The 26,969-nt window shown below is 42.5% G+C and overlaps 1 protein-coding gene across 1 annotated transcript; it reads right to left on the bottom strand.

Annotated features, from left to right (window-relative positions):
- On the bottom strand, positions 1-26,738 carry vax2 (ventral anterior homeobox 2). Its single transcript, XM_023971640.2, has 3 exons — positions 25,647-26,738; positions 21,846-22,033; positions 1-3,287 (listed from the first exon to the last, which is right to left on the bottom strand). The coding sequence occupies exons 1-3, from the start codon at positions 25,897-25,899 to the stop codon at positions 2,793-2,795; spliced, it is 936 nt and encodes a 311-aa protein (XP_023827408.1). The 5' UTR covers positions 25,900-26,738; the 3' UTR covers positions 1-2,792.
- Positions 26,739-26,969: the final 231 nt, after the last annotated feature.

The raw sequence follows: 26,969 nt of genomic DNA, 5'->3' as shown, positions 1-26,969 counted from the left end.
CCATTCGAACAACTGACTYGAGAAATAAGCTMATCAACTGYGTCTGCAGCAGACGTGATACCCTCTGTCATGGCATAGAAATGCCTGCTCAACAAAACTGCYGACACAGACMGTGRGGTTAAAACTTRRAAAAGTACTCTACTAGAGGCTGTGAACATGCGAGTCGGAGGCATTCTCTTTGAGCCTCTTCACTGTGTCGCCACCATGCTCAATGCTAGGTACCTGGACCGCTACTTCGAAGCAGACAAGAAACAGGGCTTACGTGAAATGTTACAGACACAGCTGGACAAGATGGAAATGGACACAGTGACAGTGCGCACCGAGGAAGAGAAGCCACGGACAGACAGAGCTGAAACTTCACTGCTTGACATGTATGATGAAATCCTGGTTGAGAATGAAACGACTGAGCAAATGAACAACGAAACAGCACAGCAAGTAAGTGAAAGAAATAGGTTTTGATTATGTTTTACTGGTAATGGGGACATACATAAATGCCAATAAAATAACTTTTTGGTTAGTGTGTGTGTGTGTGTGTTTCAACTATTTAACTGTACAARAATGCTTAAAAGGCCGCTAAAATGTTAAATATCGGTTGTAGGTATCGGGTTTTTTGGCAAAGAAAATATTGGATATCGGTATCGGCCAAAAACGTAATATCGGTGTATCCCTAATAAACGTTAGGCTTAACATGAGAAAATTACGACCAAACACTGTAGCCTACCTCAGCGTTTATTTATGAGGATGAGGTCGGCCATGTTTTATTGATGTCATCATGTAGCAACCAGGGAACTCACAAGAAGAAGAGATAGGGGGCTCAAGATGGCTCTATCTATGTGGCCTATTGTGACTCCATGAAGAGAGTCAACTGACAATAAAAGCAAGCAGATATTACGTAGGGAATTAAATATGAATGGCCAGAGCATAGGGAAAAAAGTTGTCTGGTCACAGTCAACACGGCTCAGAGCTTCAGGTCTCTTTGGGCAAAATCAAAACATGTGTCCTCCTGCTTCTGTATGTTCAACAACTGAATCCAGAACCTGTAACTAACTCTTAAGCTGTCTTTTTAATTTGACCAGACAAGTCAGTTAAGAACAAATTCTTATTTACAATGACGGCCTAGGAACAGTGGGTTAACTGCCTTGTTCAGGGGCAGAACGACAGATTTTTAGCTCAGGGATTTGATCTWCCAACCTTGCGGTTACTGGCCCAACACTCCAACCAATAGGCCACCTGCCACCTCAATGGGTAGTGGGTAGTCCGAATACATYGCATTTAAAACTGTACCTATGGGAGAGTGACTGTTGGGAGGATTAGTAGTGCACTATATGGGGAAAAGGGTGCCATTTGTGATACAACCTGTGAATATCTGATATCTCAAGATCTCTTTCATGAGAACAAACTTTCAACCAGAAAAAAGGGAGAAGAATGGAGAAAAGCTTCTAGGAACATAAAGTGCTTTATATCAAAGGTAAATTAATGGAAATCAAACAATGGATGAGTCTTGTGCACAGGAGAGTGTCTGGGAGGGAATAGCCAAATATCATTGTTAAATAACAACAAGAGAAGGGAAAAAGAAGCAACTGGCTTTGAAAGTACCAATCTGAGAAAAGATTTACATTAAAAACAGATAAAAAGCGATGACGTGTACTGCATCCTGTGTATGTTGACCTATCAGAACATCACACACAGAGTTCCATGAGATAAGGAGAAGTATTGATATGAACCGGTTAGGAATTCTCTGTCTGTGTGTGTGTGTGTGTGTGTGTGTGTGTATGCATGCGCACCAAACCTAGGTGATCAACATTCAACCACAAGAGAAGGAGTGGTGAATACCAGGTGATGTGGTAGTATACGTACCGGATAGATGGGTTGCATTTTATGTACACTAAAAACAAATCCCCCCCCCCCCATTGTGATAAACCCTTTGTGTTTCAAAACATTCTGAGATTATCTGAACGGGGGTCGTCAGGGTAACCTGCTTGCTTTAATCTAGAGAGTAGTCTCTGTAGCCAATGGTAACGCATACTGCAGGCAAAGTGATACTGCTTCACTGGTGAATTACATATCAAGAGTTCATCTCATGGGAGGGGATAAAAGGTTGACCTCGAATTTACTCCAGTTAATTGTACGACAAAACAACGTGAGGGTGTAGCGCAGAGCAGAGATGAAGCTAACAGCGCTATTGCTAACCAGTTACTTTGGCGAGGACATATCCCCAGTACCTTTTCTTTTTATATTTCTTAGCATGGATTTGACCTAAGACTAGCTTTAGTTTACACACCATTTGTCCACATTTTAAAACACACACAGAACCAACCAAATAAAGAATTTACAGGAATCAGTGTTGGACACTATACAATACGAACTAATATTAGAAACTGCTAAAGTGTATGATTCTTTTACTTAGAACGTTCTGGCAGAAAGCTGCCACACATGATGATTTTGCTGGGAAGTATGTAATGTATTGAAGGGGTAACTGGTTGCACTCCTTGTAATGTAATCTGTAGACGATATTCAGTAGCAAGTAGCTGGAGAACGGGTGGGTACAGGGTGCAACCAATGACACAACACGGCAGTGCAAGGATAGCCCTGCTCCTTCTGGGGTGCACCTCCTCCCAGCTGTCTGTCTGTCCATCCTTGTCAGCCAATCTTGGACAATGATGTTGGTGATCCAACCAACGACGGACAACAATGTTGGTGTGTGGATAGGTGGTGGTAGACCAGAGGCAGGGATGGAGGGAGAGAGGGGGGAGTCATCCCAACCCCATCCCAAAACCCCGAGTAGCCGCCCCTTAGGAAACTGTCTTCTTCCCAGTCAGATCGCCATCCTTGGAGATCCTGTCCAGCCGCATGTAGGGTTCGAACGCAGAGGACCCGCACCCATACCCGGAAGCCAGTTCATGATGAGCACCCCCTAGCAGCGGCATGGAGAAGCACAGTGAGTGCAACGGTGGCACACCCAGACGCGACGAGGGCGGAGTCCCACCCAGGGAGGGCAACGACAGCCCGAAAGTCCCGCCCACCCCATGAACGCCATTTCCCGGTGGTGTGCTGCTACCCGGCGAGGAGGAGGAGCCTCCGGGGCTGCCCAATAGAGAGCTGTTTCCTGGGTGGTGGGTGCCCAATAGGGGGTTGGGGGGCTGGGCGGAGAGGAGGCGCCCCTGCTCAAGGAGGCGCAGGATGTTACAGGTGGCCAGCGACTCGGAGGTGGAGGAGGAGCGCTTGTCAGAGTCCTTGGTTGTGTCTTTCTTCTGCTTGGTACGACGGTTCTGAAACCACACTTTGACCTGGAAGGACAGAAGAAGGGAGAGAAATGCTAAAGGGTTAAAACATGGTTTTATTAATTAAATGGTTTGGTTCACTAAAACAGCTGACAACAGGGTAAAAATAACTCTTACTTATGTGCAGTTAAAACCATACAAACACATTATATTTCGTCACTTATCCAGAGCAGTTGGGGTTAAGGGCCTTGCTCAAGGGAACATTGACACATTTTTCACCTAGTTGGCTGAGGGATTCGAATCAGCGACCTTTTGGTTACTGGCTCAAAGCTCTTAACTGCTAGGCCGCCCCAGATTCTTTCTCACCGATCATCTTAGCCATCACTGGATTTCAGTTAATTCTGTTGCATGAAACTTTAATCCAGAAGTCCCATTGAGATTTAAAAGAKCACATTATCAAGGGAGTCTTTGTCAAGAAGGCAGCTCCAAATTGAGAGTTACCCAATACATTACTAAAGGCTTTTAGTGGAGGCTAGAATAAAGCACATGATATGCCCACAGTATGCACACGTTGGTGACACACAATGCAAAAGTGCCTCGCCATCCATACACCCACAGACACAAGCATCATACATACAAAGGCAATCCCAAGTACACCTCATTGGATCAACACTGTTGTTTCTCTGACTGGGTTTGACCACGATTGGATGGTTTTACCCGCATCTCTCTCACTAAGGTGCCTGACAGAGACAGGGGGGGAGGAGTCCGTGTGCGATTGGAAGGGAATGGTGACCTTGTCAGCCAGTGAAAGTTAGAGTTAGTGAATCTGTTTTTTGTCTATGAGTGCAAAGTATACAACACATTACCCAAGTACGACAATACTATAAGCACAGCAATAGCTTTGAAGGGTATATGGGGTGCTGTTGTTTCCTCAACCTGTTTCGACAGAGTCAAAGCAAGGGCAAAGTGAAGTGTTGTGCTGTGGTAGGTAGGTAGGCAGGGCTACACAGTAGACTTCTCTACACAGCACACAGTGTGCCATTCGTGAGGGTAGCTCACTGAACATTGACTGTCCTTGCTTCTGGATGTTTCATTGATGATGCGCGAGTGCTATAATATATAGCGTGTGTGTGGTACTGTAGAGTGTGGGGGYGGGGGGGGCAAGGCATGTGCCACACACACAATACACAGGGAAAGGGGGGTCAGTGGAGATCAGATGCTTTTGCTCACACAGGTTATAGGGTGAACTTTAGCTCTGATCTTTGCATGCTCTCACAAATGATTGACCTTAATATATTTCTGATTGCCCTTAATTGATTGCATGTGTGTGCTGTGACTTGGAGATGTGCTATGCTTAATTGTATAAACTTTTTTTGAATCACCCTCCTCCTGTGATTGGAGCATCCCCTAACTATGCTCTCTCTTTCGTTGCAGTTTTCGCCCTCTGCCTCCTTTATAAGCTGGAGCRGGAGCACAAGACGGAGGCTGTCGGTCCAAACTGCGAAGGTCTGAGCTGCAGCGCTCTGGTCGGAGCCAACTCTTTGAGTCAATTTATGCTTGATCCGAAAATGTGGTCGGAGGCGCCGYATGGATGGTGTGACGCAGGCCAAATTGAGCTCTATACCACGTCGCCGTGCGCCTCTCAAATTTTGTAACAATGCGGAGGGCTCCGTATAGCKCYGCATTTACATGATTGGTTGACGGTAGGTGAGGGCGGGAGGTCCTGTATAAACACAAACTCACATCCTTGACAACTTCCTTCACAACAGCTCTGCGCTGSTCGGCGAAGYGCAAAAAGTATGAATGSCCTGACTTCTGCAGAGACCATATCACCGCAAATGCTGCACGGCCAATGCAGACGTCGGATTGACCATGCAGCGCTKTTAAGTGGTGTCTGACCTRAACATAGTTCGCCCTGCGTTCAGAGCTGTCATCTATCATTGTTTTTTTTGTAGGTCTTGCTCCAAGCGTCACTCCCCATGCCCCCCCATGCTTGAGGTGATGGTGGCTCCGCCAGGCAGCTGTTGTTTATATTTTTTATCAAGTTTTGTCTGGTGAATTGTATTGCTCGTGACACCATCCAATGGGTGACCTGTCATGAACCATCCAATAGGTGACCTGTCATGAACCTGTGTGTTTTATAGTGGAAGTTGTATAAGAATTTGCCCCAAACATAACGCTTTGTATTCAGGACAAAAAGATCATGCAAACAGGAGGCATGTATTGGAATATTTTTATTCTCTACAGGCCTCGTTCTTTTCACTCTGTCATTTGGGTTAATATTGTGGAGTAATTACAATGTTGTTGATCCATCCTCAGTTTTCTCATAATCAAAACCATTAAACTCTGTAACTGTTTTAAAATCACCATAATTTCCTTCTTCTCCCAGACAACTGAGTTGAGGAAGGCATGGCCCTGTACTCTTCTTTAGTGACTGGTCTATTGAATACCCATCCAAATCAAAATCAATTCTCAAGCTATTCAGCGTCTTTGGTTTAATATTTTACACATCTACCTCGTGCACACGTGAAAATCTTTGCGTAGGATTGCAAAACCCAGTCCCTGTCTTTGTGGTTGAATCTGTTGCTTCAGAATATTCACTCTATCTCTATTGAGGGATCTTACAGATTAATTACGGTGTGGTTTTCATCTGTTTAAAAAATCACTCGTTAACAATTATATTGAACAGCAACCCGTGCAATGGAGATGCTTCGAGTCGGTAGTACTCAGCCTTGTCTTAAGTGGTAGTAAGTTGGTTGGTTCTGTTTGAATCCCTACAGTGTCTCCTGACCCCCCCCCCCCCTCCCCTCAGCTCAGTATTCTATACAATATCATCCTATGTTGCCGGGGGCTGAGGACAGTCTTTATATCTGATGTAATTCTCCTGTCTGGTGTCCTGTGTAATTTTAAGTATGCTCCCTCTAATCTCTCTCTCTCTCCTTCTCTTCTCAGTCTCAACTCAACATTGAAGAGGTGACTCCGGGATGCTGGCCTTCTAGCGCGGAGTTGATCTGTCCGTGTCTGTTCTTTGCCATCTTATTATTTTTATAGGCCAGCTCTGACGATATGGCTTTTTCTTGGCAACTCTGCCTAGAGTGGCAGGATTCCCGGAGCGCCTTCTTTCACTGTTGACTGAGAACTGGTGTTTTGGGGTACTATTTAATGAAGCTGGCGTTGGACTCTGTGTGGCAGTTTGTTCTCATAAACTCTGACACTTCTAATGTACTTGTCTCTTGCTCAGTTGTTGGACTGGCCTCTGCCACTCTCTTTCATTCTAGTTAGAGCCAGTGTTGTCGGCCAGGGTTTCTGTGAGATGCGCCCGATATACTACCAGCGTTCTGTCGGAATCTTCATTTCTTGCCACCTTATTTCCATTTTGTCGATTGAATAGCCTTCGATTTGTCAAACAAGAATAGACTGACGAGTTTCAGAAGAAGAGGTCTTTGTTTCTGGACATTTTGACCTGTAATCGAACCCATAATGCTGATGCTCCAGTATACTCACACTAGTCTTAAAGAGGCCAGTTTTATTGCTTCTTTAATCAGAACAACAGTTTTCAGCAGTTTTCAACATAATTGCAAAAGGGTTTTCTAATGATCAATTAGCCTTTTAAAATTATAAACTTGGATTAGCTAACACAACATGCCATTGGAACACAGGAGTGATGGTTGCTGATAATKGGCCTCTGTAMGCCTATGTCGATATTCCATTAAAAAAATCTGCCGTTTCCAGCTACAATAATCATTTACAACATTAACAATGTCTACACTGTATTTCTGATCAATTTTGTGTTATTTTAATGGACAAAAAAATAGCTTTTCTTTCAAAAACAAGGACATTTCTAAGTGACCTCAAACTTTTGAACAGTAGTGTATATATCTTTTTTTTTATTTTTTTACATAGAATTAAGTTTATTGATTATGGCTCTAGATTGCAGGAAAAAAGCTTTTTCAGGTATTTGAAAAATGCTGAATTCTCCAGCCTCACAGCTATCCTAACATACTTTCTGCCCCCTCAGACTTTTTGGGGTACATGACACCCCTGCATAGTATTCACATGCTCTGCGACCATCAACGCATTGCCTGTTTATTTTGAGAACCCTGCCATCTAATCCAGCTAAAAAGGGGATTGGGCTATTGGTACAGCAGACTGAGCACCAAGCGGCTTCCATTTTGCAGCTAGACACCATAAAGTGTTCATGTAATATTATTAACGTTTCACAACAATTTGCTGATTTGACAGTCAGGCAGAATAATGTTAGGATGTGGCTTAGAACATGCCATCTCTCAAGTCAGTGCACACGCCGTATAGCCTAGCCTACACACGGAGGGAGGGATATCATGGGTTGCGTTCCAATGGCAACCTATTCCTTATATAGTGCACTAGAGAATAGGGTTCCATTTGGAAAGCATCAATGATGAGCAGGACCTAGATAACCTATATGACTGGCAGCAGCATGGCAAGTACAGGACACACACAACATAATACGACCATGAGGTGAGCTGCTGTATTCACATCACACACAGCAGTCACAGAGAGGTCATGTGTATATAAAACACACAACCGATGGCAACCACAGGACAGAAACCTCCCCAGTCCCCACCACAATTCTCTCTTTAGCATTTACTCACACACATAATCTCTGGTAACCTTGAAGAGAGAGGGGAAAATATTCAGACACTCTAGGACAATGGAGGTAGAATCAAGAAAAATATTCACTCAGTTAAAGAGTCTTGATCTGACTGGACAGGTGMAAGCTATGTGATAGAACTGTTGTTTACAGGGTTGGAGTTAATTCCATTTMAATTCCAATCAATTCAGGAAGTACACTGAAATTCCAATTCTCTTCAATGCTTTTCAAATCAGGAAAATGTGGAATTGGAATTCAGTTACATTTCTAAATTTACCTGAATTGAATTGAAATGGAATTGACCCCAACCCTGAATAAAACTGTTGTTTACACCTGCGGTCCTGGTGGTTAGTTAAGTCTCAGGACTTCAGGTCACCATCGTCTCAGCGGTTCCATTTGTATGTGTATAATGAGATTGGGAAGGGATCTTCCCCCGCTGAGAAGGACACTGATGCCACATCTTAGACTTAGAGTAAAGACCTGGGCCTCAATCCACATAGTCTCTGTCTTGTCTTAACCCTCTTTATGTATATAGTGCATCTGYCTAAGCTAATAACACCACTTCCCACACCAGGGTTTTTCAAACCAAAACCTCAGATGGAGTCTTGTGTCCCTAATGSCTCCCCATTGGGTGAAAACCCACAATTACCACTCTCCGCCTCCTCGGTGGGGCGTGGCTTAGCCAGGGACTGAGATGCGGGGAGGCTGGAGTGKGCCGGGCCGTTCATATCACAGTCGTCCGCTTGAGGAAAAACCCTGGGGTTTACAGGGGACTACTACGGGAGGGGAGGGTGGGGGGGTGGAATTATGAATAGAGAAAGAAAACAAATCTCTACCCTCTCGTACATATACACTATTGGAAATAAATCCATCCTAATGAGATCCAGGGTCAGAAGCTACGGGCAGAGATACAGAGGAGAGAGAGAGGGGGAGTCGCTGGCCTGGCAATGACCTGGATTTGCCCTGCAGCTCTCCCGCTCCCCTCTGCTCTGGTAGGGCACACCAGCCAGGGCAAAGCAGAGCAAGGCTGTGCAGGGGTGGTTAGAACAGAGATAGGAGAGGATAGAGCAAAAGCAGAACATTCTGGATAGCTGGAACTGCTACAGTAGGTGTAGGCCTGTGTCCCTACTACACACTCCATCTCACAACACAAGGGTTAGAGGTTAAGCAGTAGGCAAGACAGAGTGTGCAGGACAGAGCTGGATATTCCTGAGATCCACTAGTACTAAACACTGCCAACCACAACAACACAAGCAGGGATGGAGTGGTGTTAGTTTTGAGCCACTGCTAGGGCTAACTAACCCAGGCAAAGGTCAACTGGAGTCCATATGTGAGTCTACCCAACTGAAGCAGCTCAAGAGATGGATGTCACACTATTTACAGTCCACCTCAGCAACGCAACACCGCAATACATGCAGACAGATAGCCGGTGTCATGAATAGTTTGATTGTGTCTAATGAAGACATCAGACCTACACATCAGAATGATTTCTTTAGAAAATGTAATGCTATAAAAAAAAATATATATAGGATAGGCTGGCAAAGTTAACACTTTTATCACCCTTATGTGGATGACTTTGTTCCTAAGCCTCCATATAGTTTCTTATGAAGGCTTTAAAATGCCCTATAAAGCTACTAAAGGCTGTAGTTGTGACCAAATAATGGGTTACTAGTGAGAAGCTAGTTAATCTCTCAAAAGAGAGTCTGTGGGGTGGAAAAGCCTGGCTCCATTAAGCAGGAGGACACCTGCTGACAATATTTCGAACACTTTCTGTGACCCTGAAGAGGCTCAACTTTCCCCCGCGACCCCGCTGATCCTGCACCATGTGATGAACATCAGACCGCCTGCCTCGTCTAGGAGTACAATGACTAGTTTTCTATAGCAAAACTGTATGACTGTATGGCCTTTTCTATAAGGAAACTCTATTGCGTAAACGAATGACTTCCTTTTCTATAAGGAAACTCTATGGGAACAATGACTCCTTTTCTATAAGGAAACTCTATGGATAACAATGACTTCCTTTTCTATAAGGAAACTCTATGTAACAATGACTTCCTTCTATACAGAAACTCTATGGTAACAATGACTTCCCTTTTCTATAAGAATACTGTTATGGTAGCAATTACAAAATGATTCTTGTATGGAAACGGTACGGTAAACATTGTACATTGGATGAATATGACAAAATGTACCTTTTCCCTCACAGCCCTTCTCTCTCTCTCCAATCCCACGTTCTGTTCTAAACACTGGACCTCATCCAAACGCGGCCCCAGTTTCAAACTTATAATTCCTACCCGCTATATTCTACTACCTCACTAATCTCGTCATATTTTTCGCCATTTTTAACCCTGACTATCCTCTTCGCCCTTCGTGCCCTGCTCCTTTGCCCTCATCCCTCCCTCCCTCCCTCAATCCCTCCTTTGCATTACTGAAACACATGTCCAGGCAGGTTCAGCCAAGGGTCGACCCCATCTTAGCCACTCACTGGTAGATGTAGCTCCCTAATCCTCCTTAGCGTAAAAGCACTTGGGACTATTATTAGGCCCTCTGCTCCACGCTCTGTCCCCCTCCCCATCCCGCCCACCGCCCCGCCCCGGGGTGGGCCTAGCCCTTCGTCCTAAGGTCCCATGATGTCGAGGTTTAGATAAACCAATTCGGCTTGTTGTTCTTGCTAATCCAATGAGATAATTGCGCTACGCTATTTCCCAGTGAATTAAATGAAGGCCTTGCACGCATGCACACACACATCCTTCAAAGAGATTTGTTGCACACAACAACAAAAAAATTACAAAAGCATTTTGGAGACACCAAACAATGGCCGTGTAAACGTTTTTGTGCAGATATKATCTCTGTTGTATCACAAAAAAAGATCAGTTGTATCACAACGTTGTGTCAAATGTGTTGAACGTCAGTTTTACAACCTGAGACTGTACAAGGACAGAGGAGGACATCAATCACTGTACATAAAATTCCTTAAACTCTTGATCACACTTTTAAAATAATGAATAGCCCTGCAATGAATAGACAATGCAACAACATTTGTAACTGGTTTAGGCCCACGTCTGTCTGTCTCCCTTCCTTCCTAAAAATGTGTCCTACTCTTTCAGCTTTTATACAATCYCTGCCTCTGTCTCGTCCTCTCTCTCATTCTCCTACATCTGTAGGACTACGTAATGCCCTGTGCCCTCCGTGCTCCAGACGACTAGCCAGACAATGTCTGGGAGTTACTGAGAACAATGCACAGCGAAGGACATTCAGAAACACACACATATACACTACATGGCCAAAAGTACGTGGACGCCCCATCAAATTAGTGGATTCGTCTATTTCAGCCACCGACGTTGCTATCAGGTGTATAAAATCGAGCACACAGCCATGCAATCTCCATAGACAAACATTGGCAGTAGAATGGCCCGTACTGAAGAGCTCAGTGACTTCCAACGTGGCACCGTCATAGGCTGTTGTGAAGTGGAACGTCTAGGAGCAACAACGGCTCAGCCACGAAGTGGTAGACAACACAAGCTCAGAGAACGGGACCGCCGAGTGCAGAAGCGCATATCACGTCAAAATCATCTGTCCTCGGTTGCAACACTCATTACCAAGCTCCAAACTGCCTCTGGAAGCAATGTCAGCAAAATGGCTGTTTGTCGGGAGCTTCATGTTTCCATGGCCGAGCAGTCGCGTACATGCCTAAGATCACCATGTGCAATGCTRGATTGATGTAAAGCTCGCCGCCATTGGACTTTGGAGCAGTGGAAAAGCGTTCTCTGGARTGATGAATCATGTTTCACCATCTGGTAGTTTGGGTTTGGCGGATGCCAGGAGAACGCTACCTGTCCCAATGCAAAGTGCCCAATATAAAGTTTGGTGGAGGAGGAATAATGGTCTGGGACTGTTTTTCATGGTTCAGACTAGGCCCTTTAGTTCAAGTGAAGGGAAATCTTAACGCTACAGCATACAATAACATTTTAGACGATTCTATGCTTCCAATTTAGTGTCAACAGTTTGGGTAAGGCCTTTTCCTGTTTCAGCATGACAATACCCATGTGGACAAAGTGAGGTCCATACAGAAATGGTTTGTCAAGATTGATGTGGAAGAACTTGACTGGTCTGCACAGAGCCCTGACCTCAACCCCATTGAACACCTTTGGGATTAATTGGAATGCACACTGCGAGCCAGGCCTAATCRCCCAACATCAGTGCCCAACCTCAGTATTGCTCTTGTGGCTGAATGGAAGCATGTCGCCGCAGCAATGTTCCAACATCTAGTGGAAAGCCTTCCCAGAAGAGTGGCAAATCAATATTAATGCCCATGATTTTGGAATGAGATGTTCAACGAGCAGGTGTCCACATACTATGTACATTCATACATAAACACACAGAGAGAGACAGAGTCAGAGAAGAAGGAGGAGAGAGAGAGAGGAAGAGAGGAAGCGAGACGATGAGGAAGACGAGAGATAGAGAGAGAGAGAGAGAGCAGAGAGAGAGAGAGAGAAGAGAGAGAGAGAGAGAGAGAGAGAGAGAGAGAGAGAGAGAGAAGAGAGAGAGAGAGAGAGAGAGAGAGAGAGAGAGAGAGGAGAGAGGAGAAGAGAGAGAGAGAGAGAGAGAGAGAGAGAGAGGAGCAGAGAGAGAGAAGGTAGAGGAGGAAGAGAGAAGACACACACAGAGACAGACACACACTCAGACCCCTGCTTTTTGCATCCTTGGTGATAGCCCAAGACAACAAATGAAAGTCCCGACAGCAAAGCAATAACTGAGTGACAACAGCACAGACTAGTATATGTGAAGAATCTCAGKTTTTTTGTATTTTTTKTATTTTAACCSCTTTTTCTCCCCAATTTCATGATATCCAATTGGTAGTTACAGTCTTGCCCCATTGCTGCAACTCCTGTTCGAACTCGGGAGAGGCGAAAGTCAAGAGCCATGCCTTCCCCGAAATATTTCCAAAACTAAAAGCATTGTACTCACTAAACCCTAAACCTCAATTAAATCTTGGAATAAATAATGTGGACATTGAGCAAGTTGAGGATACTAAACTGCTTGGTGTAACCCTGGATTGTAAACTGTCATGGTCTAAACATATTGATACAATGGTATCTTAGATGGGGAGAAGTCTGTCCGTAAAAAAGTGCTGCTCTGCTTTATCAATAAAACAAGTCCTACAGGCCCYAGTTTTGTTGCACCTGGTCTACTGTTCAATTCTGTTATCAGGTGCCACAAAAAAGAGACTTAGKAAAATTGCAATTGGCTCAGAACAGGGCAGCACGGCTGGCCCTTGGATGTACACAGAGAGCTAACAATAATAAGCATGTCAATCTCTCCTGGCTCAAAGTGGAGGAGAGATTGACTTCATCACTACTTGTATTTGTGAGAGGTATTGACATATTGAATGCACCGAGCTGTCTGTTTGAACTACTGGCACACAGCTCTGACACCCATGCATACCCGACAAGACATGCCACCAAAGGTCTCTTCACAATCCCCAAGTCCAGAACAGACTATGGGAGGCGCACGGTACTACAAAGAGCCATGACTACATGAAACTCTATTCCACATCAAGTAACTCATGCCAGCATTAAAATTAGATTTGAAAAAAATAGATAAAAATACACCTTATGGAAACGCGGGGCTGTGAAGAACAAACGCACTATACACACATGTACACATAGATTTTGTGTTATAAATATATGGTAGTAGAGTAGAGGCCTGAGGGCACACACTTAATATGTTGTGAATTTTTAAAATATTTTTTAATGTATTACTGCTTCAATTTTGCTAGACCCCAGGAAGGATCCATAATAAATACAAATTTGAAAATCCCAAAATGAAGTCATTAAAACTACACTCCTCAAAAAAATAAAGGGAACATTAAAATAACACATCCTAGATCTGAATGAATGAAATATTCTTATTAAATACTTTCTTCTTGACATAGTTGAATGTGCTGACAACAAAATCACACAAACATTATCAATGGAAATCAAATTTATCAACCCATGGAGGTCTGGATTTGGAGTCACACTCAAAATTAAAGTGGAAAACCACACTACAGGCTGATCCAACTTAGATGTAATGTCCTTAAAACAAGTCAAAATGAGGCTCAGTAGTGTGTGTGGCCTCCACGTGCCTGTATGACCTCCCTACAACGCCTGGGCATGCTCCTGATGAGGTGGCGGATGGTCTCCTGAGGGATCTCCTCCCAGACCTGGACTAAAGCATCCGCCAACTCCTGGACAGTCTGTGGTGCAACGTGGCGTTGGTGGATGGAGCGAGACATGATGTCCCAGATGTGCTCAATTGGATTTCAGGTTCTGCGGAACGGGGGGCCATCCATAGCATCAATGCCGTCCTCTTGCAGGAACTACTGACACACGCCAGCCACTATGAAGTCTAGCATTGTCTGCATTAGAGGAACCAGGGCCAACCGCACCAGCATATGGTCTCACAAGGGGTCTGAGATCTAACTCGGTACCTAATGGCAGTCAGGCTACCTCGAGCGAGACACATGGAGGGCTGTGTGCCCCCCAACAAGAAATGCCCCAACCCCACACCATGACTGACCCCCGCCCAAACCGGTCATGCTGGAGGATGTTGCAGGCAGCAGAACGTTCTCCACGGCGTCTCCAGACTCTGTCACGTCTGTCACATCGTGCTCAGGTGAACCTCTTTCATCTGTGAAGAGCACAGGGCGCCAGTGGCGAATTGCCAATCTTGGTGTTCTCTGGCAAATGCCAAACGTCCTGCACGCGGTGTTGGCTGTAAGCAAACAACCCCACCTTGGAAGTCGGGCCCTCCATACCACCCTCATGGAGTCTGTTTCTGACCGTTTGAGCAGACACATGCACATTTGTGGCCTGCTGGAGTCATTTTGCAGGGCTCTGGCAGTGCTCCTCCTTTGCTCCTCCTTGCACAAAGTGCGGAGGTAGCGGTCCTTGCTGCGGGTTGTTGCCCTCCTACGGCCTCCTCCACGTCTCCTGATGTTCTGGCCTGTCTCCTGGTAGCGCTCCATGCTCCTGACACTACGGCTGACAGACACAGCAAAACCTTCTTGCCACAGCTCGCATTGATGTCCATCTTGATGAGCTTGCACTACCTGAGCACTGTTGATTGGTTGTAGACTCCGTCTCATGCTATCACTAGAGTGAAATCACCGCCAGCATTCAAAAGTGACCAAAACATCAGCCAGGAAGCATAGAACTGAGGAAGTGGTCGTGGTTCACCACCTGCAGAACCACTCCTTTACTGGGGGTGTCTTGCTAATTGCCTATAATTTCCACCTGTTGTCTATTCCATTTGCACAACAGTATGTGAAATGTATTGTCAATCAGTGTTGCTTCCTAAGTGGACAGTTTGATTTCACAGAAGTGTGATTGACTTGGAGTTACATTGTGTTGTTTAAGTGTTCCCTTTATTTTTTTGAGCAGTGTATATACCCTTCTTTAAATGATTGAATTGGAATTTCAGTTTGCTTCCTGATTTGACTGCTTTTAACTCCAACTGACCCCAACCCTGCTCTAGAAGCCCAACTGCTGCTGTTTAAAAAGACTCTGTACTACAGTATATATGGAAACTTTACATAGGCCCTGGAGTTATCCCTGGTCCGGTTATTCAATGTGGCTAGGGAAAACTCCTGGCCCCTGCATACATATGGCCACTCATGTACCCGTGGTGCACTAAGACGGTTACTGTGGGTCGGGTCTAAAGAGCTGAGCTCCCCAGAAGGAGAAGTGACAGAGGGATGTTTGTCAGCAGAGAAGGTATTAGTAGGGATGTGTGTGTATAGGATTCGGACAAGCTGATGTTTCAAAACAGAGGTGTTATGCATCTTTTTAATACGTCCTCGATCCTACCTCCTTACAGGGCTTTAGTAAGATTAGGATCAGATCCACTCTCTGAGTCTCTGCTCTCTGTCTATCTCTGTCTGTCAGTCCCTCTGTCTCTGTCTGTCTGTATCTCTCTCTTGGTATCTCTCTCTCTTTCAAGCGCGAAAATCTAGGGTCAGTACGGCATAGAATAAATGACCCCTTGTTTCTACAGTTTGTTTCCAGCATTTCATATCTCTGTCTTTATCTTGCATTCAGTTCTGCAGAATACACGGTTGGAGGTTGGACACAAGTATCGCAGACCTGCATACCACTCTAGACATGATCAATATTACACACACAAGCACTTACTGTACTTCACACACAAGTCTCTAAAACAAACGTGGTTGTGGAAGTTTTCCAGCAGCTCATCAGCCCATTTGATTGTGCATGTTAGCAAGCTTTGCTGCCTTGAAAGATCAAAATACATCCAAATGTTTGGCCATAGCTGCTCGCTAAAACCAGCTTTTGTCCAAAACTCCACTGAAACTACTGTGATTCCATACATTTTGACACTTAGCCTTGTACCATTTGTCCCAGTCCAGGATTAAACCAGTTTTAAACAGCCCCTTCCACCATTAAATCCATGGCTTTTCCACAGATGGGCAGCAGAGAACAATATATTGATACATTGCAATGTAAGTAAAATGGTCCCTGGTGATGGTAAACTCTGATAATGACCAGACATCATGGTTGGTACAAGTTGGGATGGGAAGAGTGTTGGGAAGGTAAAGAGAGGTTTCTGGGCAGCTATATGCATAACAGTCTCATTTCCCAAAATCCAACCAGTTTTGAACAATAATATAACGTAATGGTCATGTTGAAATAACATGGAAGCTATGTTGACGCAACTTCTTTATGTCCAAAGGGGTTGAGAGCCTGTCAGGGGACAGATTACCATATCGTGTCATCATTTAGACAAGAGTAAAAAGATCAACCCTCATTCGCTTAAGTATTTTGTAAAACATAATTGTTTCAGTCTAGACCATCATTTCAGTCAGAGGGAAAAGTCATTTCAGTAAATGGTGCTAAAAATGTTGTCCTACCAGGTCCACCACTCACCAATAAGACATCTCCATTCCTCCTATGGCCACCACCCACCAATAAGACATCTCCATTCCTCCTAGGGCCACCACCCACCAATAAGACATCTTCATTCCTCCTAGGGCCACCACCCACCAATAAGATATCTTCATTCCTCACATTGTAGAATGCATAGCTTATGTAGAGCCAAGTTCAAATTAAAAGGTAACAGAACGAAAGGCATTAACATTTCTCGATGTGAAAGGCAATCATTAGACCCTGTCTACTGTGTGTCTGAAATGGCACCCTATTTTGAATATAGTGCATTCCTTTTAAAACAGAGCCCTATGGGGTAGGGCCCCTTTATATAGGGAGTAAGGCGCTGTTTCGGGCACACTCTTAGACTATGGTGTTTTTCAAGCAAGCTGAAAAAGCCTACTCGGTGGATTGATAGACGGAATTGAATCACGTTTTAATATTGGAAGAGAATGCAAGTGGACGGGATGAAAGGGCTCCAAATGGTATGGAGGTATTAACCGAGGGTCAACCCAAAATATACTTGTAAGCTTAAATGTAAAACAAGGGTCTGAATAAACAATTGTCGAAAACCAAGCAAGCACCATTTTGGCATTCAGAATCAGAACCACCCAGAAATGTAATTTGAGTATTTTGTCAGCTGAGTAAGTCAGTGCTTCTAAACCGAAAAAGAGGAGTCACAGTCATAGCAGCTGTAGCAAAACCATTACCATGCCTTTATCAATGTATCCCCTGATATAATATGMATTTTCATAATGTAGAGGTCTTTGAAACACAACAGGTGAAGTCAGTGGATGCTTCATGCTTCACTGGTCTCAATCCCCGTGTTTCAAAAAAAAATTTGAATACTGATTTGCAAATGTTGAGAAACTTTCACCAGAGCTCAAGTAACTCCTCTAACTGTTAAAGTAACAGGTCTCCTCCCCATACAGTGCCTGTGAATCGGCGGCGTTTAGCCTGCTAGGAAGGTGCACCTGGCGTAAGCGATACTTAGTAGCCGCACAGGCATCCCCAAGACAACCTCCATAGCGTGCCAAGAGCGCGGGGCTCCCCGCCGCGTTACGCGGGAAGGGGGAGCCACCTGCTGGGCTCTGGGGAGAGGCGAGGTGTTTCCTGAGTGAGGGAGGATTTTACATGAAATGTTATTCATCCCCTCTCAAATAGTTTGCTTTCATTTAGCCCGTGTCTCTTGGTGAACTCAAAGCTTTTACGCACAACTGGTCTGGAAATTAACTTTGTTTTTACTGCAAAACTGTTTAGGTTGCCCAAAGCACATTGACACCTCATTGAATAAGTTGTCTTACATGAGGCTATATTATAAGGATGGCTTACTCATGTCATACCTATACCTAAACAAACCGTTTGATCTTTAGCCTGTCACGTGAACGAACAGCAAAATAAGGACATTATCTTATATCTTTCATGACATTTTGGCTAAATGTAAATGCAGCATGTGGCTCGTTTTGATAGTTTTGATAGTGACCAAACATATTCGAGTTACACCTTTGTCAATGCCTGTATCCTGAAACACTAGCGTTTAGGAATCCGTCAACTTTGGAACAATAAACTATTTACGTGAATGACATCACATTCCCCACTGGGAAAAACGTTTTTTTCAAGTAATTTCAACAACAACCACAGCAACAACATAAATGATTAAATGTGATGATGTTGAATCAATGTGGAAAGCTGATTGGATATGCAAAAAGTCATCAATAAGGAAATTTCGTATATTTTTCACAACTTTTAACGTAAATCCAATTAAGTGACATTTAGTTGTTGATTTCACGTTGAATTGACGTTAGTTGGCAACTCAACCAAATTTAAATCAAACTAGATGTTGAACTGACGTCCGTGCCCAGTGAGTGCAATATCACAGGTCAACACCCATTGAGGTCTGCCTTTGATAACTTAATAAACATTATATAAACGACATGTTTTAAGCCCAACGAAGCCTATCGTAACCGAGATTTCGTGCTGGTAACACGGAATATAAAATAGGCCTACCAATGTCTAAATTGAGCAATTTGAGCTATGTGTTACAGCACAAAACATGCTTGGCTAAATTAGGCTACATGTTATTACGTTGTTGGATGCACTAAGGTTCAGGCTAAGATCCTATTACATTTATTCGATTACATTTTGATATTAGGCTATTATCTCTTGACAAATTAAGTAGGACCTAGTATAGCATTTGATGAATTCAATCGTTTGTAATAYCTACTTCATCCGATCTTTTTTAATCGAAAGAAATCGACGAGAGCATGGGCATTTAAATGTCTCAGTAGGCGCTAAGTGAAGAGCCGTTTGATGTAAACACTCTTTGCAGTTACCAAACCATGCAGAGGCCCACATCTACATAGCTAACAGCAAAAATAGGATTTGTAATACCCTTGGGTCGAAGTTTACTGGAATATTGTGCTAAACTAGATATACTAGATATAACATTAAACGTTTTGTTTAGTTGGATAACTTGGTGTGACTTTACTTAGAAATATATTGTTTGTTTGGATGCCAAAGTGGACATGTTGACAATAGTAATAGGTGAACATCCTCCCCTCCAACAGGCCTATGAGGCTGCATGGACACTACAGAATCAGAATGTTGTGGATACAATGTATTGCTTGGTGCTGTAAAATGAACGTGACTTTGACTGGAAATATTTGGAGGGGATGAATACGAATGAGGTTGCCAAAACGCACTCAGAAATAAGAGTTTTTCCCCAAATGTGCATTTCAGTTCTCACCCCCTCCTGAAATTGAAGATGAAATCGTGTTTCTGACCATCAAAGTATAATGTTGCCTTTAGTTAAGCTGAGTTAGTATTATAAATTATTCAGAAAAGCTATTATTACTATGCTCAATCGTACATTTCACGACCACTCTCTCTCAAAACCGATAAGCAATAACTTCTCAAATGGCAAYGCTTTAAAACACACATATAGGCCAGTGTACGTTGCGTAAGTGGACCTGAAAATCAAATCACTGGTTTGACTCTTGTTAAAGCCTTGAATATCAGCAACTCATAAAGATACAGCTAGAGCCTCGACGCCTACACGAACAAAGTGAAAATATAAACTCTGAAATTAAACTTCACCGAAACATAAAAAGTGAAAGCTTTTAGAAATGACAGAATGATTAATCGCCTAATGTGGTTGTTCTTTGTTTTTKGGGGTATTTTTTTATTTTAAATTCCGTTGATTAGGGCCTATATGCAAATTTGCTCCTGGGGCTGTTCAATGTTGTAAATTATCAAAACAAAATATATTAGCAGACGAAGTTCGCAATTTCAATGGAAACAGCTTCAAGAAATTGCTCTAAAATGCTCCAACACCTTCTGGGTATTGTTTTTAATAGCCTCCAGATKAAATATTTTTTTATTTTAACCTTTATTTAACTAAGCAAGTCAGTTAAGAACAAATTCTTATTTTCAATGACGGCCTATGAACAGTGGGTTAACTGCCTTGTTCAGGGGCAGAACGACAGATTTTGACCTTGTCAGCTCGGGGATTCGATCTTGCAACCTTTCGGTTACTGAGCTAAATTATGACTGACAATATTGACTATAGAAATATGTGATTATTACAGTTTTAAACAATCTGAAAGAATGTCTGGGTAAGCTATAAGCCTTACAACCGATGCATTGCTGCCACCCAGTAGCCTATATACCCCATACGTCTTCTTTCCCCTAAAAAGTGGTAGAAATAGGCCCMTCCCACTGACAGCCACTACTATGCCCTGAATAACATTGCATGAATGTGCCTGCGTCCCAAAAGTATTAGCTTTCTTTCTTCGTCTCGTCTCCTCTCCATCGTTGCCATTGATCTGTAGGGGTTATCAATTCGCTGGACAATTGTCAATTTTTATCAGCTTTGTGTAGTAGTTGGCTACAGCTAGCCTATGTGTAACTGTTCCGTTTTTGCTGTATCTATAGAATATGTGGATTATGTGTACATTCTTCGTTTAGATATTCTGCCTGTATAAATTCAGTTGTGKGGTTAGCACCATTTCACCAGGTCAAATTCCTGGTACATATAAATGTACGTGGCAAATAAAGGTGATTCTTATCAGTGGTCAGGGAGATGCAGATTAACTGTAGGCTACTTGGTGTTGGACACGGTGCTTTCGACAATAGGGCCTATAGCGTATTTCATTCACACCAACCCTTTCAATCTTTCATTTTCAGGAATGGATTTATGGACTACACATTGCGTTAGGTCTAGCCTACTACATGTATTGTGGAAATGATGATAACTTGACATGTAACTAGTTTAGTTATATAAGACACAACTCGTATAATTGGATCAGAGGCATAGTAATGCATCAGTTGACAAATAACAAATGAGGCCCTATTCTTTCACACCATGTTGTGTGTTATTCTCCATCCTTGCTCAATCATTCATGTGGAGGGCACTGGCTATAGCAGCCTAGCCTAYATCCATCTATCCCTTGTTACTGTTGTCTAGACTAAAGTTTGTTTTATAGGCTACAACCCACGGGTATCTACAACAAAAAGTTGAAATAACACAAATACCTATTATTATTATTAGGCTATTATTATTATTGAATACTTACTGTAAAGCACCGAGGTAGCTGTGTTGTTTGGTTTGTTTACATGAGACGTCTGGCGATGGAGCTACTGTGAATTCCCGCTAAGAAAAGTCAGCACTGACAATATGGACTCATGGATAGAACCCAAGAATGGAGCCATTGCGCCAATCCTAGCCCATATCATGACGACCACTGGAGTTTCCAAATAAAGACATTGGTTATGATGTCAGATGTACACGTCGTGCTTTCTCCTTAGTAGATGCATCTCCATGACAAAAGTTGGGTAAAAAAACAGCTGAGACATTATATAATGTGACTGTGCTGGGCTGGACTGTGCACAGCGATGAGTTATCATGATAGCATACCTTTCAATCTAATATTTAAATATATAGGCCTACAATGGGGACTCAAGGTTACGTATACAATTTGTCTTTATTGGCACAATAGGATATCAATATATTATCCATAACTCACCACTTCTGAAGAAATAGGCCTACACTGTCAAATGATGTATGTTTCTTACCTGTGTTTCGGACAGGTTCAGCTGCCTCGCCAGCTCAGTGCGCTCGCGGCCGACTACGTACTGGCAGCGCTGGAACTCGAGCTCGAGCCGGTAGAGCTGCTCCGCGGTGAATGATGTCCGCGTTCGTTTTGGCCTGTCGAGGTCCAGGCCCTTTGGCAACACGATCTCCCGGATGGTGCCCTTGGCATCTGTGGATATACAGCCAGACACCGTGTGTGAAATGTCCCATAGTCTTATTATGATTGCACATACTGTAGTAGCCTACCAATGTCATTATTTTTTGTACMGACCAGGAAGATATTGTTAAACATTGTGCTCCTACGCAATATCAGAATGATCTCTTGACGTGATCATTGTTTTCAGTATGAGGAYATTGACATCTAGTTGTCTTCCTTGGAAATATAGGCTAGTCAAGTTTGTAGTAAAATAAATAAAGAAGGGGAAGGAGTAATAGATGGATAATATATTGTAAGAATCACAATATCCGTAAATAAAACTCAATGCACCTTACAGAGATAACAGGCATATCCGTTCGTTAGATAGATAGATATTACGCGTAAAATGCCTTAGACTAGTTCTTCCATATTTTCAACTGAGAGTAGGCTATGCTGCAGTATGTAATGGAATTGGACATAAGTTAGGTATACCATTTTTTTAATTTTTTTATTGGGGAATAGGCTACCTCGGAGTTTCACACATTCACTATAGTAGCTTGCTTTTTTTGCCGTGTTTGGGGAATATTCTCAAAAAGTTATAGCCAGAACAATGAGAACTGAAAGATACTTCCCTATCCCATTATTAAATTATAGACCTACCGGTACGTAATTGTCTGTCTCAGCGCAAGTAGGCCTACATTTTTGGAGAGCATGTTCTCAGAGTTATATTTCAAATTAAACCTCTGCATTTGCCATGAGTCCTAGAACCCATCCTGGAGAATATAGTGTAACCGGCTAGTTGACGCATCAGTACACAACGTTAAATATAGCAATTTATGGGACAACATGAAATCGTTTTGTTCAGTAAAACATCATGAAATGTGTGTTTTTATATAAAAGTATGGAGTATGCCTAAGATGCTATTTATGCAATACCAAAAACCTATTAATAAGTGCAAAACATATAGACTAACCAAGCTGGGTCCCACCATAAAATAAATATGTCAAAGGGGCAGTAGCCTAGATCTGTCGAATCATGTTGCGTCTAAATCTATTTCAATTCCTCAGCAAAACTTAAATTGAATCAAAGTTATAGAAGATATAAAAAATCTGAACCACCGTATACTATTTGAAGTGTTGTAGGCTATACGTAGRGCTTATGTGGTTCATCCACATAGGCCCTACAGCCTATATATTGCACATTTCATGGGGAAATAGCATCTATAGGGCCTATACGGCACGGTCTCTGCGTAGAGCTTGTCTAACTTCCATGCAAGCATCCAAGGTGTTAGCAAGAGCTATAGAGACGTGTTCCAACATTGTGCATATTTATCATTTCTAACTAAACATCTACTCATTCATGATACCCAATTTTAAAATCCTCAAAATGTACAACTTTGCAGCAGGGCCTTTCAAACGGTTTGCACGCACATCGAGACTTTRCACATAGACAGACCGCCTGACCTTTCTCTGACCTCGGCTTCTCAAGCGGTACCTAGCGCATTCAATCATCAGCTTTAAAAACAAATAGTGACACCGGGTATTGCGAGCTTGGTGTCCCGAGCAACTCTGCCAAAAACGCTCAACTCGCCCTCACCACATCTAATCAATCTCGGTCTACCGCCGAGGCCGTTCACTTCTACAATTACCGGGCTTTCTGTTCAGATTTAGCCCCGGGGCACGCGCAATGAATTCAATTATGTAGACCTTTACTGTAGGTGATGTGTATGATTATCGTTGTTCAAATGAAAGGTTAATTTATACATTTGGTGAAAATCAAATGTGCACAAATAGGGGGGGAAACTGTTTTTTGTAAGAAGATAAATTAATAATATCAGTGTTTCTGTGGGCTAATAGTTTGGTGATTAACTGATATATGGTGTTACGGTATCCATGATAAATATTCATCTCACATTGGTGTGAGAACTATCCGGGTAAGGGGCATGGATATGCTATTTTAGAAATAAGTGTTATAATTATGAATAATTATTATGAATAGGCCTACAAGTTCAAACGTTTCAAAATAAACTGAAATCAAATGTTTTTTTCCTGCTCACTATGACTATGTACTTAGAAAGCCATATTCATAATTTTGATATTATCTCACTAAGGTTTTAAACAAACAAACAACCCCAAAAAATCACCTGTATACTTTAGGGTTTGTTGACATTGAGATTATAACGCATTTTACAGCCCTGACTAAAGAGCAGTGCAAAGAGATGTCATTACGCTCTGAACAAAACTATTGCCTTTCATTCAATGAATGTTATTCTAAGTCAGTCAGTCACATAGCCTAYAACTACTATAGCCTATTTGACATGCAATAAGTATTTTATGTAATTTTGCACACACCTTTAACAATTTGACATGTTTTACAAACGGTTTCTTCTTTTAAATATAATTTCTTTCTGCAAATGCATACTCCTGGAACTATTTTACTATATTTTAATACGCATTAGGAAGGTAACTAGTAATATACCAAATATGGCATGGTGTTGTTTTGTTATGAGAAGAGAATGTTGTTGAGGGGGATCTCCCCCCACAATGATTATTGTCATAATTTACTACAAACTATTGAACCATCATGACCATCATGGCGCATACACTTACAAGATACTTGGACATGGTGAAATAAACTATGGAGATATCAGTTGTGTAACTCATGCATAGAGTAGGCCACTAATTACACAATTATACATTTTGAAATTGAAAATCGTAACTTATGTTTTGTTTCATTCTCAACACATTTTTTAAAGAAGTTGTAGATCCTAAGACCCACAATATATATATTTATATTGTTAAAATAACTCTTAAGTGAGTCTACACATTTTGGAGAATTCCATCCAAAGATGGCAATAGGCCTAGAAAGGTGGGGCTCCATTTCTTTTAATCAACGAGAGCATGGACAACATATTGCTTAATTTTGAGTAATAATAMAAAGATAACAACATGACCATGAATAAACACACACAGAAGTACACATGATGGTTTGTGTTTTTTTTTAAGTAGTTTGTTTGCCAATAATTAAAATGTTGATTCATATAGTACAAAGCAGCTACTGCTATTATTATAAGTTATTATTATCTCTAAGCTCTACTGTACATTTTAATCTCAGCTGTTCATAATTTTCATACAAATTTCGCTCGAATATTTTTCTTCTAAGTATAGCAAATTTGTTCCAAAAAGGTATCAGGAGTCATTTAAAATAAAGCTGCTGTCAGTTTATAGGCTAGCTATATATTCATTTGTTTAAAGTATATTGGACATATATAGTATTATATCTTCATCTGCATATGAAATACCTTATTTTATTTTATTTACAATAAATCACTGCAACTATTTGCTTATTTGTAAGAGTAAAAGTATTATAGTAGTAGTAGCAGTGTAGTAACATGGCCTAGTAACCTAGTAGTAGTTGTTGTTGTAGAATTAGGCTATTAGTAGTTGTGATTGCAATAGTGGTATATTTGCAAATGCATTAAATATATTAAATTAATTTAATGGAAATTCTCAAATATTAAGAATTATAAACACCTGGYTTTGTTCAGTAACTTATGCAGACAATATGTGCCCTCTTTTTGCAATTTATCCTTCTAGATTTCCATTTTCGCAACAACAACAACAATAAATAATWTTTCGTTACTAACCTCGAACTAAAATCCTCCGGCAGTAGTCTGGGTCCACTCCTAAAAGTTTATCATGTCCGTCTTCACTGGAGGAGGTCGGGGTGGAAGCCGATGTACCCGGGGTATCGGTTGTGCTCTGCACCGGCGACCTGCCCCCAATTTCGGTATGGCATTTGTCTATCCCGTCACGGCACTGAGAGTTGGATCCAAGGCGGTGGTTGTTGTTACGATCCTCGGCGATCTCATCGCCCATATTCGTGGCTTGATCGAACATCGATTTGAATATTGGTGTATAGATCTTCTGTATTCTTCACCTCGCTATTGGGCAGTTATTGCTACTGTTTGCACTTTTAAGTCATTTGCAATAGTTCTCTTCAGCTGTGGTGAGGCAGACCATGCCCCAGAGTAGATCCAGTTACAAAACAGAACCCGTCACGCCGACCTGGGATGGAACCGAGCTGCACTGCAAGTGTCTCGGCATGTTTCAGCACTATCTTGCGATCCGAAGTACAGGAGAGAGATCGTGGATGGTGGTGAGAATGAGGGGGCCCTTTGGACAAGCCTAGGGTCCCTCCTCAGCTATAGGACCGCGCTAAATCTAACATGCATGTTGTACGTACAGTAAGTGTATAGTCTACAAGGAGAGACCAGATCTATGACCAACGAAGCTGGGAGGTGCTACATTTGCTCACCCACATATAAATAAAATGAAAGACGAGCGCGTAACCAGCAGAAGAACAGTCTCAGCCTCTGAACAGCCCAGTCAGTTCACTCTCTGCATCCAAGAAAGGAAACTTTTTGTCCTATAAACCAGGCACCCCAGAGCATGGGCTTGAAATCAKTTAGTTTACCACCGTTTGAGTTGTTGGTTTCGGTGGAGCTGTCTTGGCGTGGTCACGGATGTTGGGTTGTTGGGTGGTCTGCTCGGGGTCTTCTTCCTTTGGAGAGCGCAATAATGTATGTGTAGAGAATGTTGAGGAGGGGCGTTCAAACAGGGGAAAGGGTCACATGAGGCAAAACGAACCAAGTAAGGCTTGACCGAGCCATTARCTGTGTGTAGCCTATACGTCTTGTATGATTGTTCAGATCATCTTGGTGGCGATMATTTTGCTTTGTCTTGACGGTGTGACAGTCATATGGACAATAATGTTGTGGCAGGGTGCACTTTAAAGAGGCTGTCACCAGCAACGTAATATCCGGTTTGCTCGTCTTTGATTGGTAAACAGACAGATCAGTCAGTCTACGTTCTAAGAAGTGTATACCACCGAAGAACCCTTCACTGTAAAAAAAAAAAAAAAAACTATATAAAAAAAAAACTATTATTATTAAGTAACTGGTTCCACA

The sequence above is a fragment of the Salvelinus sp. IW2-2015 genome, linkage group LG3 (genome assembly GCF_002910315.2).
Source record: "Salvelinus sp. IW2-2015 linkage group LG3, ASM291031v2, whole genome shotgun sequence".
NCBI lineage: Eukaryota > Metazoa > Chordata > Actinopteri > Salmoniformes > Salmonidae > Salvelinus > Salvelinus sp. IW2-2015.
This window is presented reverse-complemented; position numbering and strand designations above follow the sequence as displayed.

What these genes read in the sequence shown, in the direction of transcription:
- vax2 (XM_023971640.2), bottom strand. Translation starts at nt 25,899, where the DNA reads ATGTTCGATCAAGCCACGAATATGGGCGATGAGATCGCCGAGGATCGT. An exon ending in CCGGAGGATTTTAGTTCGAG is followed by an intron (nt 22,034 to 25,646) that starts GTTAGTAACGAA and finishes GTATATCCACAG; the next exon opens with ATGCCAAGGGCACCATCCGG. An exon ending in TGAACCTGTCCGAAACACAG is followed by an intron (nt 3,288 to 21,845) that starts GTAAGAAACATA and finishes CTGTCCTTCCAG; the next exon opens with GTCAAAGTGTGGTTTCAGAA.